The sequence below is a fragment of the Erinaceus europaeus genome, chromosome 12 (genome assembly GCF_950295315.1).
Source record: "Erinaceus europaeus chromosome 12, mEriEur2.1, whole genome shotgun sequence".
Classification (NCBI taxonomy): Eukaryota; Metazoa; Chordata; class Mammalia; order Eulipotyphla; family Erinaceidae; genus Erinaceus; species Erinaceus europaeus.
Genome location: NC_080173.1, coordinates 77,707,981 through 77,726,168, shown reverse-complemented (window position 1 = coordinate 77,726,168; position 18,188 = coordinate 77,707,981). Strand labels below are relative to the sequence as shown.

Sequence of the window (18,188 nt, the reverse complement as noted above, 5' to 3'; positions counted from 1 at the left end):
CATGTGCACTCAATAGGTGGGCCACCACCTAACCCCAACCATTAATTTTCTTTCTTTCTAGATAAGTGGGCAATTCTTTCAAGGAGTATGATTGTGAAGGGAAGGATTTATCTTTAACAGTGGTTAGGCATGACCATATTTGGTAAGTGAGAGAAAAGGACCCATACAAAGAGGAAAATGGAAGCTTTTAGCAGAGAAATTAGATGCTGGCTGCCAGGGTCTGAGGAGATAAGAGTGATCAATAACAAGTAAAAGACTTGCATGAGAAGCTTCCTACCCTCTAACATTTTTGTACATTTTGGGGAATAAACTATTAATAAATATTACTAAAACCTAGAAATAGTGAAATCATAGGTGTGATTATACATGATGAAGGTTTGAAGCAAATATAATGCTAGAAAAAATGAAACTGCAAATACATATATATATTTTCATGGAATATATGCCAAGTCCATCTGGGATTGAAGACAATTTCTTTTATTTTTTTTTATTATTGGGGAATTAATGTTTTACACTCAACATGAAGACAATTTTATTGGCATCAGCACAGAAAACTGTATAACTTTTTCCTAGCAGAAGTGGCTAGCTTAGCCTGGGAGCCCAGGCCTTAGCTAGCTCAGGCTTCGAACAATAAACTATCAGATTTTTTTTCCACACGCAGGATTGCTGAGGTGACTAGAGTGAAAATTTTGATGAGGATATTAAAATGATTTCTCTGATGTGCGTATGGAGGTAAAGTATTGATACTTTCATTTTTTTTTCAAATACTATCCACTAGTCAGTTTGATTCTTTACACTGAAGAAAATTATCAGTGCCCAGCAGAACAACAGTAGAATCAATGTCATTACTATTAAAGTTTTTGTTTCTGTTACTTTGTGGATGAAGGAGAAAAAAGAAAAAAAACCCACAAATTTTAATTTTTTTATTGCTACCAGGGTTGTCAAGGGCTTAGTACTGACATGGATGAATCCACCACTCCTGGCAGTCATGTTTTCCTCCCCCTCTTTCTTTTATTTTACTAGACAGCGAGAAATTATGAGAGAGAAAGAGATACACTACAGTACTGCCTCACCATTTGTTTAGCTTTCCTGTAGGTAGGGGCCAAGTATAAACCTGGCTCCTTGCACATGCTCACGTTCCCTCAACACATATTTTTTCAGGCCACAGTCTGCCCCCCAAAATTATTTAACACACACTATTTTAACTTATCTAGAAAGTAGTGACTGAGTCATGGTGCAAAAGACTCAATAAATAGTGCAATGAAAGGAGAAGAGAACAGAACCTCCATGCTTAGAGTTTTTTAAACTTTATTTATTGTGAAATATTTGTGACCTGCAAATATGATTATATAAGTAGCTTTGTATCTACTCATTGCTTAAGGAAAAAGTTACTTGAGATGTAGGAGAGGGGTCAGGCAGTGATGCACCTGATTAAGTGCTCATATAACAGTGTTCGAGGACCTTGGTTCCCACCTGTAGGGGGGAAGTTTCATGAGTGGTAAAGGAGAGGTGCAGCTGTCTCTCTGTCTCTTTCACTTTCTCTTTCCTCCTTCCCTCTCAATTTCTATGTCTATATCTTATAATAAATAAATTCATGAATAAATGTTTTTTAAAAAGAGATAATAGGTGACAGCTCACCTTGCAGAGTATATGCCTTACTCTGCAGCTCCAGCTTACTTCTTTCTTATTTCATTGTATGACTGTATTGCAATAAGTTTATTCATTCTCAGGTGAGAGGCTACCCACACATTTTTAAAACTTGTATTTAAAATATTTTCCCCAGGAACCTTCATTAGCAGTGAAACATTAATATAGCTCTCTCTTTCTCCCTCTCCCTTCTCCCTCAATTTCTGTCTCTATCAACAAAATGGGGAAAAAAAGAAAGAAAAAAATGGCTGCTAGAAGCAATGGATTCAGTCACTGAGCCTCAGTAGTACTAAATAATAATAATAATAATAGTAGTAGTAATGTTTCCCCTCATGGGTCAGGTGGTGACTCACCCAGTAAAGCACACACATCACTATGTGAAAGGACCCAAGTTCAAGACCCAGTCCCCACCTACAGTGTGTGTGTGTGTGTGTGTGTGTGTGTGTGTGTGTGTGTGTGTGTATGTGTGTGTGAAGCTTCACAAGCCGTGGAGCAGTGTTGCAGGTATTTCCCCCTTCCTCTCCCCTCCCCTCCACTCTACTCCCCTTCATTCACTTCCCCTTCTCTCCCTTTCCCTCCCCTCTCCTACCCCTATCCCTCCTCTCCTCTCTTTTTCTCTGTCCCTCACCCTCTATCATAGGAAAGAAGAAAAAATGACTATGGGGAATGGTAGAGTTATGTAGGCACCAAATCCCAGTAATAACTATGGTGGCAAAAAACATTTCTGGGAGTTGGGCAGTAACGCAGTGGGTTAAATGTAGGTGGCACAAAGCACAAGGACTGGCATAAGAACCCTGGTTCAAGCCCCTGGCTCCCCACCTGTAGGGAAGTCATTTCACAAGCTGTGAAGCAGGTCTGCAGGTGTCTATCTTTCTCTCCCCCTCTCTGTCTTCCCCTCCTCTCTCCATTTCTCTCTGTCCTATCCAACAAAACAATAACAACAACAACAGTAATACCTACAACAATAAAACAACAAGGACAACAAAAAGGAATAAATAAATACTTAAAACAAAACAGAACAAATTTCCATCAACTTTACTCTGAAGAATATCTTAAGTTGCTACATAAAGTGTATCCATCTTTTTGTCCATAAAGAATAACATCACCTATACACAAATCCTTGAAAAACCAATATTTCATCTAAACAGTGAAGTTTTAAGCTCAGTAATGGATAGTATTTATGAACTTCCCGCTTAAGTTTTGAATTTCTACTGGCTAATTCACTTATTCAGATATGGGGAAATAAAAAGGGTATAGTAACGTGCTCTCCCTTATTTCTTAGCTATGTTTGCAAACCAATTAACCACTTTGTGTGTGTGTGGGGAGATACTATTCCTTTTTGTCACAGTGCTTGTCAATATACTATGTTTTTATTCCATATAAATGTAAAACAGACAATTCTTTTGAGTCTGTAGGTTCTAGTGTACTCTTTCTGCTTTTACTATCTTTTGCATAACCAAAGGCGGGTAGGTAATCCTTCTCCTCCTGTCTTAAGTGTATTGCTACAGCTGCACGGCAACTTAATATCTATCCATTTGCCATGGCTCATTAATAAAATTGCACGTGAACTAGAGCATACTCTATCATCAATTCAGCCTGCTCTAGTGTGCTTGGCGATTATAGGTTGCTACACAATAATCCTACTACTTTCATTGTCTCCACTGATACGCAGAATGAAGTAGACATGTGTTTCATTACAGCTTTAGTCAAACACTTTTCTCTTAGAACCATAAAACCAAGAAAAGGGAGACACAGCAAATAAGGGTAAATAAATCAGAATTCTGAACAAGTCTATTTGAAGCAATCTTTTGATCAGTCAACCTCTGAATTCAACATCATAAATTACAGCACTGTCCCAAGGACAAATTAATTCAGATGTTCAACTGAATACAGGTCCAAACAGGTACTGGGATTTTAAAGCAGGTCTGTGCATTAATATTCTTAAACCTTTTACACATAGATGGATTCTTTATATATTCACTCACTAAATAATTATTGATGCCTCATTTTTTAAAAATATTTTTTTAAATTTATTTATTTATTCCCTTTTGTTGCCCTTGTTGTTGTTTTATTGTTGTAGATATTCTTGTTGTCATCGTTGTTGGATAGGACAGAGAGAAATGGAGGAGGGGAAGACAGAGAGGGGGAGAGAAAGACAGACACCTGCAGACTTACTTCACCGCCTGTGAAGCGACTCCCCTGCAGGTGGGGAGCCAGGGGCTCGAACCGGGATCCTTAGGCCGGTCCTTGCGCTTTGCGCCCGCTGCGCTACCGCCCGACTCCCTTTGATGCCTCATTTTAAGCACTGTAATTTTCTCTCAGATTTGTCTTATAAACTCTTCATAGAATAAGAAGTCTTTCAAATTCTTCCCCAACATATACACCTTCAACCTTGTGTTAATCCACCTTATAACACTAAGACCTATTCAGATACCATGGGCATAAATACTTTCAACTAAATAAGTAATGACACAAAAGAATTCCTTATTCACATCTTGAAAAAATTAGTCGTATGACATACAACACTTCCTGACCTAAGCAGATGGGTGTGATCTCAGTACAACATTATTGAAGGGTCTAGAGAGGAATGAATTATAATTCACATTATGATAAGTCTTAGCACAATCTTTCTTCACAAGAAGACACATATTATTAGTGGGACTGACTGCTTGATTAAACTGCTGAAAATTGACCCAGCAGGGATACCAATGACATGTGTGATGTTCCTTTTAACTGACTAGGTCTTATTGTACATTTTTCTTAGCATTTTTACATATTATAAAATGACTACTGTGAACAGGAAGAAAAGAAGCATAATTAAACATTGCTATAATTAAAATCTAATATCTACAGGGAAAGTTTCCTACAAAACTTTGTTAATCTTAGGACTGTGTAATAAGAACTAGGCTAAGCAAACTAATAGTTTAAAATCAAGAGTTCTCAAAATGTAAGTTAAGTTCATAGGCTGAGAAGTAGAATAACGAGGATAAAGAAATGAAGGATTCATGGGCCAGGCAACAGTGCACAAGGACTCAGGTTCAAGTTCCTGGTCCCCACCTGCAGGAGGAAAGCTTCACAAGTGGTGAAGCAGGGCTGCAGGTGTCTCTCTCCCTCTCTGATTCCCCTACCCCTCAATTGCTCTCTGCTTCTATTCAATAATAAATAAAGATAAAAAGAATATTTTAAAAAATCTTAAGGAAGTCGGGCGGTAATGCAGCGGGTTAAGCGCACTTGGCACAAAGCGCAAGGACCGGCATAAGGATCCTGGTTGGAGCCCCCGGCTCCCCACCTGCAGGGGAGTCGCTTCACAAGCGGTGAAACAGGTCTGCAGGTGTCTTTCTCTTCCCCCTCTGTGGTCCCCTCCTGTCTCCATTTCTCTCTGTCCTATCCAACAGCGACGACAATAATAACTACAACAATAAAACAACAAGGGCAACAAAAGGGAATAAATAAATAAAATATTTTTAAAACTTTAAAAAAGAAATGAAGGATTCACACAGTACCCTTGACCACATATTTTCTTTCCTTTCTTTCTTTTCTTTTTCTTTTTTTCTTTCTTTTTTTTTTTTTTTTGGCCTCCAGGGTTATCGCTGGGGCTCAGTGCCTGCACTATGAATCCATTGCTCCTGGAGGCCATCTTTTCCCTTTTGTTGCTCTTGTTGTTTATCATTGTTGTTATTGCTGTCATTGTTGAATAGGACAGAAAGAAATCGAGAGAGGAAGGGAAGACAGAGATGAAGAGAGAAAGATAGACACCTGCAGACCTGCTTCACCACCAGTGAAGCGACATTCCCCCCCAACCCCCAAGTGGGGAGCCAGGACCTCGAACCAGGATCCTTACACGGGTCCTTCAGCTTTCTGCCATGTGCACTTAACCCTCTGCGCTACCGCCACACCCCCCAAGCACAATATTTTCTATTCAAATAGGTATTTGAGTGCATTCTGTTTTCTGCCTGATATGTTATATCATTTAAACTTTGGCAGGTATAGAATAGGAATAAAGACACTTCCTTTGACATATTGATATTGTAGCAGTTCTTCCTACGTCTATACACACACACACACACACACACACACACACACATACACACTCTACAAATGAAGGTTCAGAATGTTAGGTTTAGTTAGGGCTGGTCACTACTGAATAATTACACTGCATTGCATTTGATATCACACAAAAAAAAGCAACTGGAGTATTTTTAGTATACATCATATGCTAGGGTGAACTGACTTAAGCCAAACACTTCCCACTACCACACATTGAAAAGCAGTACTAGAACTGAAACTGAAAGAAGAGGAAAGGTCAAAAAATTTTTGAGTGACACTTATTTTAAGAAGGCAAAAATTTACATGACAGAATACATGTGTGATGTTTTGCAGATGAAAATTTGGTCATGAATTGATTAAAGTGAAGATATAGTTAAGTATATCATGGGTTACCTAGATAAAAATTCTGTATCTTATGTTTAAAATAAAAGAGAGTTCATTTATAAACCTGACCCATGTGATTAAGAGAGAGAGAGATGAAGGGTTTCCCGGAAGATGGTGGACTGAGAAGCTGCTAGTGGCTGAGCTCTGACCACATCTCCTGGAAACGGTAGGATTTTCTGCCTTTAGCAGGCCAGCCCATAAGGGATCCTAGTGGTGACACCAAGGAGGTGTCTATAACTTAATTTGGGTTAAGAATTAGAGTAGGGAAAAAAGGGGAAAAAATTTTTTTTCTTCCTTTTAATTTTCAAGCATACCTCCTTCCCTGCCCCCCCCCCCCATAACCAGTCCCTGGGGACCAGCTCCTAGCAGGATCCCCTGCTAGGAGCTCCTTTTCTTTACCAAATTCCTGTCCCACCGGGGAGTATCATTAATTCTAAGTCTATACCCTTCTGAAACCTCTGGCATTTTTTCTTTCTAAGTAGCCAACCCCCCCACCTCACCCCACATAGCTAATTAAATAATTAAAAATAAATACATTTTAAAAAAACCTTTCCTTTCACTGCCCTTTTATGACTGTTCTTTTTCTGTCTTTTTCTTTTTTCTCTCTCTCTCTTTCTTTTTTTTTACTTTTCTTTTTCTCATTCTTGTCATCCTTTCTTCCTTAATCCTACAGCTTCCAAAGTCACAGCCCCAAGCCCCCACACCACCAAACAGGGTGCTTTTTTGAATTCACTGATACACATTTGGGAATTTGCTTTCACTGCTCTTTAATTACAGCTCTTTTTCTTATCTTTTCCCTTTTCTCTCTCTTGTCTCTCTCTCTCTTTTTTTAATCTTGTCATACACTTCTTCCTTCTTCTTTGCCTTTCTGAATTTGTGAATTATTTTGGGGAAGAAATCGGACTCAGAGTGGACTCTCTATGTGTGTATCTCTGCTCTAGTTCCCTTTCCCCTCTTGTTACCCCTAGAATATACAGTGGATAGTAGATATGCATAACTGTCTATTCTTGCTATCCTCTCTTTCTTTTCTCTTTCTTCACTGGGATTTGGTTACTATTTTTTCATGGACTGGAGAAATTGTTTGGCTAACTGGTAATGATTAAACTACTTTAATACTTGCTTCAGTTGCTACTGTAATTCCTGAGGTTGGTGAGTGCAATTGTCATAAAGGTATTTAGTACAGTGTTACTTGTACTCAAGACACAACAACTGAGGAACAACAGAGCATAAAAAAAGAAACACATAAATCAAAAAAATGGGTAGATCAAAAACAAATAAAACTGCTACTCCAATTAATGAAGACAAGAGCCCAGAAGAAACTACAAATCAGCCAGAAGTAACCATAGATAAGAAAAGTATGCAAGCAATAATAAACTTATTAATCACAGAAATGACAACAACATTGGAGGAAAGGAATGGCAGTATTAGGGAAACAACAGTTGAGACCCCCAAGGAAAATACTGATTATCTTGAGGCAATTAGAGAACTGAAAGCTGAAATAGCTGTAATGAAGAATGAAGCTGAGGCAAGGGAAAGCAGACTAACAGAAGCAGAAAACAGAATTAGTCAGACAGAGGATGAGTTAGAGAAAACGAAGAAAGAGGTGAAAGAGCTTAAAAAGAGATTGAGAGACACTGAAAACAACAACAGAGACATATGGGATGATCTCAAAAGAAGTAACATTCGTATAATTGGCCTGCCAGAGGAAGAAAGAGAGGAAAGGGAAGCAAACATTCTAGAGGAAATAATAGAAGAAAACTTCCCAGACCTGAATAACAGAAAGGACATAAAGATTCAAGAGGCCCAGAGAGTACCAAACAGAATCAACCCAGACCTGAAGACACCAAGACACATCATAGTCACAGAGAAGAAGTAAGGATAAAGAAAGGATCCTAAAGGCTGCAAGAGAGAAACAAAAAGTCACATACAAGGGAAAACCCATAAGACTATCAGCAGACTTCTCCACTCAAACTCTAAAAGCCAGAAGGGAGTGGCAAGATATCAAGCCCTGAATGAAAAAGGGTTTCAACCAAGGATAATATATCCTGCTAGACTTTCATTCAAACTAGATGGAGGGATCAAAACCTTCTTAGACAAACAACAGTTAAAGGAGGCAACCATCACCAAGCCGGCCCTGAAAGAGGTTCTAAAAGACCTCTTATAAACAAGAACATCACTATAATACTTGCAATATATCAGAGCAAACAAAATTTTTTTTTGAACAATGGCACTACAATACATTAAATCCATAATATCAATAAACGTCAATGGCTTAAACTCACCCATCAAAAGGCACAGGGTGGGGGGATGGATCAGAAAACATAACCCAACCATATGCTGCTTGCAAGAATCCCATCTGTCACAACAAGATAAACACAGACTTAAAATGAAAGGATGGAAAACTATCATACAGGCTAACAGACCACAAAAAAGTGCAGGAACAGCCATTCTCATCTCAGACACGATAGATTTTAAATTAAATAAAGTAATAAAAGATAAGCAAGGACATTACATAATGATTAGAGGATCAATCAGCCAAGAAGACTTAACAATTATTAACATCTATGCACCCAATGAGGGACCATCTAAATACATTAAGCACCTACTGAAAGAATTTCAAAAATACATCAATACTAATACAAGAGAGAGAGATGAATTAAATGTGTGTAGTGTTGATGGTGGAAGGTGGGAATGAGAAGGAGATAAAATTATGAAATTGGTGGTGGAGAAGGCAGATGGAGCAAGACCTACCACAAAACTTTGGTTTATTTTTATTTACTTATTATTATTATTATTAGAGAGAGGCAGAGAGATAGAGTGAAAGAGACCACAGTACTGAAGCTCAAACCTGGGTCACACACATGGCAAAACAGCACATCATCCAAGTGAGTTATTTTGCTAACCCAGCCATGAAACCTTTTTTGAAGTTAGTGAAGCTGAGGAAATGGTACCTAAGTTTAGAAAAATGACGAGTTAAGCATGAAAAAATGTGATTCTTAATGTGTGTGTATCAGGATGTGTGTTAATAAGAAGAGATAGTAAGTAACTATATATGATCTTTTTTTTTTTTAAGGATTTGTTTATTAAAAGAAGAATGAGAACGAACCCTTTGGCATATGTGATGCTGGGGGTCATACTTGGTACTTCATACATCAAAGTTCAGTGTTCTATCCCCTGTGCCAACTCCTAGGCCTCTTGTCTTTTATTTTACCTTTATTTTATTACAGTGCCAGGTAATGAATTTATACAATACCAACAAGCCACCTCCCTCATCCAGCTAGTACTCTGTATTTTTTTGTAGATTTTTTTTTCCCAGAGAACTGCTCAGCTTTGGATTATGGTGGTGTGGGGAGCTGAACCTGGGACGTTGAAGCCTCGGTCACAAGAGTCTCTTTGCATAACATTATGCTACCTACTCCCACCCTACTGTCTCTCTCTCTCTTTTTTAAGACAGAAACACCAAAGCACTTTCCTACCATCTATGAAACTTAATCTGTTTCAGTCCTTGGTGCTCCTCAGTGTGTCAGAATCAGACTCGTGAACTCACACATAGTAAGGCATGTGTTCTGCCTGCTGAGTTATCCCCTAAATCATAAACATTACTTATGACTTAGAAAACACTTTGAAGAAAAAGAAGTACTTGAAAGTTATAACTAGAATTCATCTAGAAACTCTTAATTTAGAAATACTTTAGGACCCTGGGAGGTGGTTCAGATGGTCAAGCGTATGTCTTACCACACCTCAGACCCTGGCTTTGACCCCCAGTACCTCATGGGAGCAACAAAGACAGCACCAGGGAATTTCCATGGATATTGAAGTGATACTTAAAAAAAAAAAAAAAAGAAAGAAAGAAAAGAAAAGAAAGAAAAAAAATGGTCCAGGAAGCAGCTCAGCAGTATAGTGGGTTTATTTCCTGGTACTTCATTTTCTTTTTTTTTTTATTTTTATTTATTTTTTTATTCTCTTTTTAAAAAATATTTATTCATTCCCTTTTGTTGCCCTTGATGTTTCTTATTGTTGAACTATTACTGATGTCGTCGTTGTTGGATAGGACAGAGAGAAATGGAGAGAAGAGGGGACGACAGAGAAGGGGAGAGAAAGATAGACACCTGCAGACCTGCTTCACCGCCTGTGAAGTGACGCCCCCTGCAGGTGGGGATCCGGGGGCTCAAACCGGGATCCTTTTTCCTGTCCTCGCGCTTTGTGCCACATGAGCTTAACCCGCTGAGCTACCACTCGACTCCCTGGTACTTCATTTTCAAAAGGAAGAGAATACTAAATAATTATTATTGTAGCCTGGGGAAGTAGCTCAGTAGTAGAGCATAAGACATGCAAACATGAGGCCCCAGTTCAATCCTTGGTATCACATGTGCTGTAGTAATGCTTGTTTCTCTCTCTCTCCCTCTCTCTCTCTTTCTCATTAAGTAAATATATCTTTAAAATTTATCACTGTAACTTATTCTAGCACCAATTAAACATGCAATACTTGCAAGCTGAATTAAGGGCAATTTCAATTAATTTAAATTGTTAAATTTTCAACGTTGTGAAGAATTTTGTCCTATACGAAGAACTATAGTGAAAGGGGGCAGGGTTGCCTTCTTCGTCATATACATCTTAAATCTGCATAATTATCTGAAATTTGGGTGGGGTTAGAAGTCAAACAGGATAAATGTGAAATCAAGTATATGAAGTTAAAAAAAAAAAAAACCGAAAATCAGTGGGAAGCCAAATCACTGGGGTTCTTCACTTAGTTCTGTTTTATCTTCATCTATTTATATTGTGTTGTCTGCTGAGGCAGCTCTTAGATATTTTTTCTTTTTTAAAAATTTTTAACGTATATTTATTTATTTTCCCTTTTGTTGTCCTTGTCGTTTTTTATTGTTGCTGTTGCTATTGGTGTTGTCGTTGTTGGATAGGACAGAGAGAAATGGAGAGAGGAGGGGAAGAAAAAGACAGACACCTGCAGACCTGCTTCACCGCCTGTGAAGGGACTTCCCTGCAGATGGGGAGCCGGGGACTCGAACCGGAATCCTTATGCCGGTCCTTGCGTTTTGCGCCACGTGCATTTAACCTGCTGCGCTACCACCTAATTCGCCAGTTAGATCTTCTATTGAAGTACAAGGTGAACAGTGTTAATAAAAAGCATTTAAAAGTATTAATAGAATTAAATTGAAGGTTTTTAAAATACCCCTGAGATATTTTACTTAATTTACTTATCATTGATTTACTTACCTAGCTACTTAAATTTAGATAGAAAAAATCTTGATGAATGCATTTCCAGAGAAAGATTAATACTAGTTTTAAGTACTGCTATGTATGAGGAAGGGCTAATTCCCTACCTTGAGAATGGGTTTCATCTGTTGCTTTTCCTTCTGTACTGTTATTGATGCTGGATATAGAACTGTCTGGTACATCCTGTGAAATCTGAAAGGAGAAAAGAAACATCAACTTCAAAATGAGTTGCTTTTCCTCAACATTGTATGAACTCTTTCCTGTACACACTTCGTAGGATTAACCAAGCATAAGTTTTGATAGGATTTAGTGTTGTGTGTTAGGAGCAAACCAGTAATCACAGTCTTTTTTTTTAAAAAAAAGTTTGTTTATTTATTTGTTAATGAGAAAGATAGGAGGAGAGAGAAAGCACCAGACATCACTCTGGCACATGTATTGCTGGGAATTGAACTTGGGACCTCACGCTTCAGAGTCCAATGCTGTATCTACTGCACCATCTGCCAGACCACAATCACAGTCTTTTTATTGCATTTCATAAGGTAAAATGAATTGGATTGGCATAATATGTCACCATACTTCCCTATTATAGCAAATACGCTAATATCATACTATCATTCCAAATATACATTAATCCTTGAATTGTGCAACACTTTCTAGAATGCAACTTGAGACTACAACATAGTGAAAACTAAGCCTTTGAAAGTGCTACTGGGGAGCCCAGAAGGTGGTGCAGTGACTAGAGCTCTGGACTCACCAGCCTGAGTTCCTAAGTTTGATCTCCAGCATTATGTGTGCCAGAGTGCAGCTCTGAATCATTCTCTATCATAAATAGAAAAGTAAATGTTTTTAAAAGAAAATTCTATTTTAAATATGCATTTATTGTTTTTTAATTTGAAAGGACAGAGAGGGAAATTGAGCAGAAAAAGGTGATAGAATGTGAGAAAGAAAGGGAGACACCTGAACCACTGCTTTCCCACTCCTGAAGCTTCTCCTGCTGCAGGTGGGTATTGGGGGCTTGAACACAAGTCTGTGTGCATGGTAATGTGTGCATTCAACCAATGTGTGCTATTGCCTAGCCCTGAGAAGTTTCTTTTGATTTCTTTTACTATTAGAATCACTTTTTGAGTAAGTGAGGTAACTTGCTTATGAGTGACCCAGGTTTAAAGTCCCAGTACACCAATATGGAGGTATGGAAAAAATGTGGGTGCTGTGGTGTCTCTCCTTCTCCCACTCTCTCTTTCTATCTGAAAATGTTTGCCCATAGTAATGAAGTCCATCACTGCCCCCAAAAGAAATTGTTCTGTATTTATTCTGTAAAGAAAAACATTTTCATTTTAATTGAGGAAGTTAAAGGTTAGTTTTTTTTTTGGTTTTTTAAAAATTTTTTATTATATTTATTTATTTTCCCTTTTGTTGCCCTTGTTTTTTAAAGGTTAGTTTTATGAGTAAATGACAAATACCTGTTTGTACTCATAGTAAGCTTTTAAAATAATGATAGTACATGTATTATGCCAAAACAAAGAACTCTGGTGAAGGAAAGGAAGGAAGGAGGTGAAGAGGGCATTGGGGTCCTGGTAAGTGATGGTAAATGAGGACCTAAGTAGGGGGTGAGAGTGTTCTACAGACACCTGTCATGGGGAGAAGAGAAATTATACCCATGTGCCAACAACTTTACTACAAAATAGGAGCTCAGTAAAATGATAAAAAAATGAATCTTTGGCTAACCTTAAAAAAATGACAACAGGATGTTCTTAGGATTCTTGTTATACAAGATAAATTACATGATAAATTCACATAATTATTTTCAACTGGGCTGGGTGGTAGGTCCTAAGTTAAGTGCATAGAGTACAAAGTGCAAGTACTGGTACAAGGGTCCCTGTTTGAGCCCCCAGCTTGCCACCTACAGGGGGGACACTTCACACGTAGTGAAGCAGGTCTGCAGGTGTCAATCTTTCTTTCACACCCTTTATCTTCCCCCTCTCCTCTTAATTTCTCTCTGTTCTATCCAACAACAATAGAAAAAAAAATGGCTGCCAGAAGCAGTGGATTCATAGTGCAGGCAATAACCCTGTAGGCAAAAAAAAAAAAAAAAAAAAACCTTAAGAAAATGTCATTCTTTTACGGATAGACATGGGCCCTAGGTCAGAGTGGTGTGGTTTATACCTAACAATACCTATATACTTTTCCCTTATTTGGGAGTTACTCTCTGCCCTGATCCAGCTTTCTACTCCTATTCCAACTCTGACACCATTTCCTCAGACATTACCTTCAGCCCACCTGCATGTTAGCTGACAGGCTCGGGCAAAACTTAGTGAAGTCATGGGCCCCTTGGAATATATCTAAAACAGACCTACTAGCTTTTCCCAAATATGGAAACCCAAATCTCATCTGGTATATTCTTACCTCTAGATTCCTGCTTACTAAGCAATTTGTTCTGCTTTATATCTTAATGCTTTTCAGCCACCAAGTTGAAGTTGTTACCATGAAGCCAACCTGACATCCTTGGGCAGATGACCTCACCAATGTATCCTGGAACACCACCTCTCCAGAGCCCTATCCCACTAGAGAAAGATAGAAGCAGGTTGGGCTATGGATTGCCCTACCAATGCCCATGGCCAGTGGAGAAGCAATTACACAAATCAGACCTCCCACTTTCTACACCCCATAAAGACACTCCCAGAGGGATAAAGAATAGGGAAGCTTTCAATGGAGAGGATGGGATGTGGAACTCTGATGTGGGAATTATGTGGAATTGTACCCCCTCTTATCCCACAATCTTGTCAATCATCATTACATCACTAATAAAAAATGTTATCCTCCAGTGAAATCTTATATTTGTTTAAACATAAAGTTGTTTTAGAGGTGGGCGGTAGCTCAGCAGGTAGACTACGTGCCTTACTATGTATGAGGCCCTAGGTTTGATCTCCAGTACCACATGTGAACACCATAGAATAAATTACCTGTCTATGGACATTTTTTAAAATAATCTATTTTTTTCTTATGGACAATTTCTGCAACTGAATCATATGAGTCAGTTTAATAATTAACTTGAACTGCTTTTTCCATTTGCAACTTTGCCTTTTTGAACACCCACATCTTTTAGTTCCCTCTCTTATGTGAAAAAAAATTAACTGGTCCAGTTTACTTTCCAGTGTTAACATCTGATTTTTCCTGACAACTGTACCTCAGTAGGCTCTTTCACTTCTGCTGGTGTTGGTTTCTTCTCTTTGTCTTCTTTTACATCTTCCTAAAATGGAAATGGTGTTAATAATTCCAAAACCTGAAAGGAGCTGAGGCAAAATTAACATTTCACACTCTAGTATAACAAGTTTTTTAATTAAAAGTTTATGTATATATTTAGTAAGCACAGAGATATAGAGGCAGAGAAAGAGAGGGAAAAGAGAAGAGGGGGGGGGAGAGAGAGAGAGATCATCATGCTGAATCTCTCCCTTCAATGTAGTAGGGGCCAGGTTCAAATTTGGGCCACACACTTGGCAAAGTGGTGCATTATTCAAGTGAGCTATTTCACCAGCCCAGTTTAAAACATTTCATAGAATGAATAAACATTGTACCCAACCAAATCGCACTAAATAGTTGCATTAACAAATTTGAACAATAATAGGCATGTTTTATATAAAGAACACCAACCAACAGGAAGTAGGTCATAAAGGCCCAACTACTAGTTAGTTATACACTTTTTCCTACATTCTTGTCAAAACTTGATGACAAGCTGGGGAAGTGATTCAGCAGGCCTAAAGCTTTAGGCACCACAGCAGATCCCTGGCATGACGTATATCCAGAGCAGTGTTTTAGTCTATCTCATCAAATAAACAATTCCAAAAAACAAAACTAATACAGTATACTTCAGCAAAAAGAGAAGTAATTAAGTGACAGACTATGTTAGTGCCTCTTAGTTTTTTCCAAAGAAGGTTGAATCTCCAATCTGCTCTTAATGGTCAGAAACCTATGTAGGCCAGATACCTGAACAGGCTTGGGTTCCTCTTGAGGTGTAGACTCACTCATCTGGACCCTTAGAATATAGCACCAAATAGCAGGGAAAGGAAGTACCAGGCTAGGATTAATAATAAAATAGGAGAAAAATAAAGAAAGAAACAACAAAAAGCACTCTGAAAGGTCAAAACCACCCTCTACCCCCACCCCCACTGCATCCCACCATTCTATTGAATGGGAGTAAGTTCTCAACTGCTAACCTTTTCAAACTGTACTACTGTTATTACTGTTGTTACTGACCAAAATTAGATTAGTGCTAGACCACTGCTCAGGGAAATAGGAAAACTAATCACCACATTATTGTTAAAAATAATAATACTATCCAATGATAGTAAGACAATTGAATGTTTAAAACATACTTTTTAAATTGTTGAGATAAAAGTGAAATTTTGAGAAAGCTTAATTCCTGTGAAGAAGTCAGAGGAGTAATCTTACTAAAAATAATTTTTGGAAGGGGACCTCTGAGGAATATTATTTATTTGGTTTATTTATTTATATCAGGGGGTTGTTCTGCAGATACCTATCACAGGGAGATGAGAAATGATACCCATGTGTCAACAACCATACTATTACCCACTAACCCCTCAATAAAATGATAAAATGATAATAGCAAATAAAAGATAATTATCAGACCTCAATTTTATTACAAATGACTAAATTCAACCACAGATAATCAAAATCACTGTTATGCCAAAAGTCCTTTAAGAGTTTATGTATATATGCACAAACTATTTTACTATAAATCATAATCCTCCCAATAAAGAAAAAAAAAGATTCTGTGTATATTTAGACAAGGTGCTATGTGAAAATCAAATTTTTAAACATGGAGGCTAGGTTTTAAGATTATTAAATCTGGGTAGTCTTTTTTGAAATGGTGTTTAAAATATGCTGAAGTAGTCATGCTTTTATTAACATGTTCTAGTTGAATTAATAAAAAAAAATTCTGTCTTTGGAGAAAACAGATTGCAATTCTTAAAAATATCAGACTCAAAGCCTCTTCAAATTAGTTTATAAATAATAAATAATGTTATATTTTTGATAGGTCTTAACTGTACATTCTCACAGGTTGCTTATGGTGTACATCTTCTGAAGTTGTTAAGAAGCTTCCTCTCATTTTTTAAAAAATCTTCTTTTGTTTAGATGCACCTATAGACGTTCAATTAAATCTTTATTGGATACCTTCTATATGCATAAATCTTAGTGTTAAAAGATGAGTTTTTTGTTTTTTTTTAAGAAAGGAGGCATTAACAAAACCATAGAATGAGAGGGGTACAATTCCACACAATTCCCATAACCCGATCTCCACATCCCACCCCTCCCCTGATAGCCTTCCCATTCTCTGTCTCTCTGGGAGTATGGACCCAGGGTCGTTGTGGGTTGCAGAGGGTGGAAGGTCTGGCTTCTGTAATTGCTTCCCCGCTGACTGGTCAATCCATACTCCCAGTCTGTCTCTCTCTTTCCCTAGTAGGGTGGGGCTCTGAGGAAGTGGCACTCCAGTACACATTGATGGGGTCGTCTGTCCAGGGAAGTCTGGTCAGCATCCAGAACCTGGTGGCTGAAAAGAGAGTTAACATACAAAGCCAAACAAATTGTTGAACAATCATTGACCTAAAAACTGGAATAGTGCAGATGAAGTGTTGGGGGTATTCCCTGCATGCTCTTCTGTGCTTCTGCTTTCAGGTATATATTTTTCCCCTAGTTTATGGGCACGTGTGAAACTATGCTGTATCTCAGGGGACCTGGACTGTATAAGTACCACGCGCTAACTGATTGCGCCACTGGAGCTCTAAGGGATCTGGACTATATCTAGGTTTGGGGACTTTATTGGGGAGTGGGACACCTGGAATGGAATTAGAGAAATTATGAAATTAGACACCTGGAATGGAATTAGAGAAATTAGAAACTATGAAAGGAAAGGTCTCACCTGAGTGATGAAGCTGAAGGGTTGTCATTCCACACCTGAAGTCTCTGGTCACAGTCTGAAGTGCAGCATGCTGGGGTGGCACTCGTTGTGTTGATTAGGTTGTGATCCGCGGATGCAATATTATTTGATTTGGATTGAGAGAAGCATGCAGAAAAGTGGGCCCCACCCTAAGGTTCCAGGACTGGGGGAAATATAGGCTCTATAGTGGAAATGTAAGATTCCTGTTGTCTTAGGGTTCAAGAAGACAATGGATAGTTATTGTTATCGTCACATTATTTGGTGATAGGGTTAAGTTTGGAAAGTCCCTTTGATAGGGTTTGGGGTATAGTACCCAGCATCTTGTATATAGCTGTGCTGTTGGTTGCTTCTGTTCTCCCTGGTCTAGGCTTTTGGGAGAGAACATATCAAAGACAGCCTATGTATTATAAAGACTCAGTCTGTGTTTTAAGAAGTTCTAGACATATCATCAGTTTTTCGCCTCTCATATTAATTAAATAGTGGTTTATATAATGTTTACATTTTAATAGGATTGTACATAAACATCACTCCCACCAGCAAAAGACTGTGTCCCATCCCCCCCGCCCCCCCACCCTCCACCGTGCCGGGAAGCCAGAGGATATGAACAAGACATTCACTTCAGAGGAGATCCAAAAGGCTAACAAACATATGAAAAATTGTTCCAGGTTGCTGATTGTCAGAGAGATGCAAATAAAGACAACACTGTGATACCACCTCACTCCTGTGAGAATGGCATACATCAAAAAGGACAGCAGCAACAAATGTTGGAGAGGCTGTGGGGACAGAGGAACCCTTCTACACTGCTGGTGGGAATGTAAATTGGTCCAGCCTCTCTGGATAGTAGTATGGAGAACTCTTACAAGGCTAGACATAGACCTTCCATATGACCCAGTAATTCCTCTCCTGGGGATATACCCCAAGGATT

At 38.4% G+C, this 18,188-nt stretch overlaps 1 protein-coding gene across 2 annotated transcripts in view; it reads right to left on the bottom strand.

The window, feature by feature from the left end:
- The window catches only part of EFCAB5 (EF-hand calcium binding domain 5), a 104,639-nt gene extending 89,163 nt beyond the window's left edge, over positions 1 to 15,476 (bottom strand). Inside the window, exons 1-3 of one of the 2 annotated variants that reach the window (XM_060204082.1) lie at positions 15,292 to 15,476; positions 14,495 to 14,557; positions 11,418 to 11,502 (exon numbers count right to left, since the gene is read on the bottom strand). In XM_060204082.1, the coding sequence (XP_060060065.1) occupies positions 11,418 to 11,502; positions 14,495 to 14,557; positions 15,292 to 15,333 (190 nt within the window). In that variant the 5' untranslated portion in view covers positions 15,334 to 15,476. Of the gene's footprint in view, positions 1 to 11,417; positions 11,503 to 14,494; positions 14,558 to 15,291 lie in introns of those variants that run through there. The other variant, XM_060204083.1, reaches the window with a different exon arrangement.
- Between the last annotated feature and the right edge of the window lie 2,712 nt (positions 15,477 to 18,188).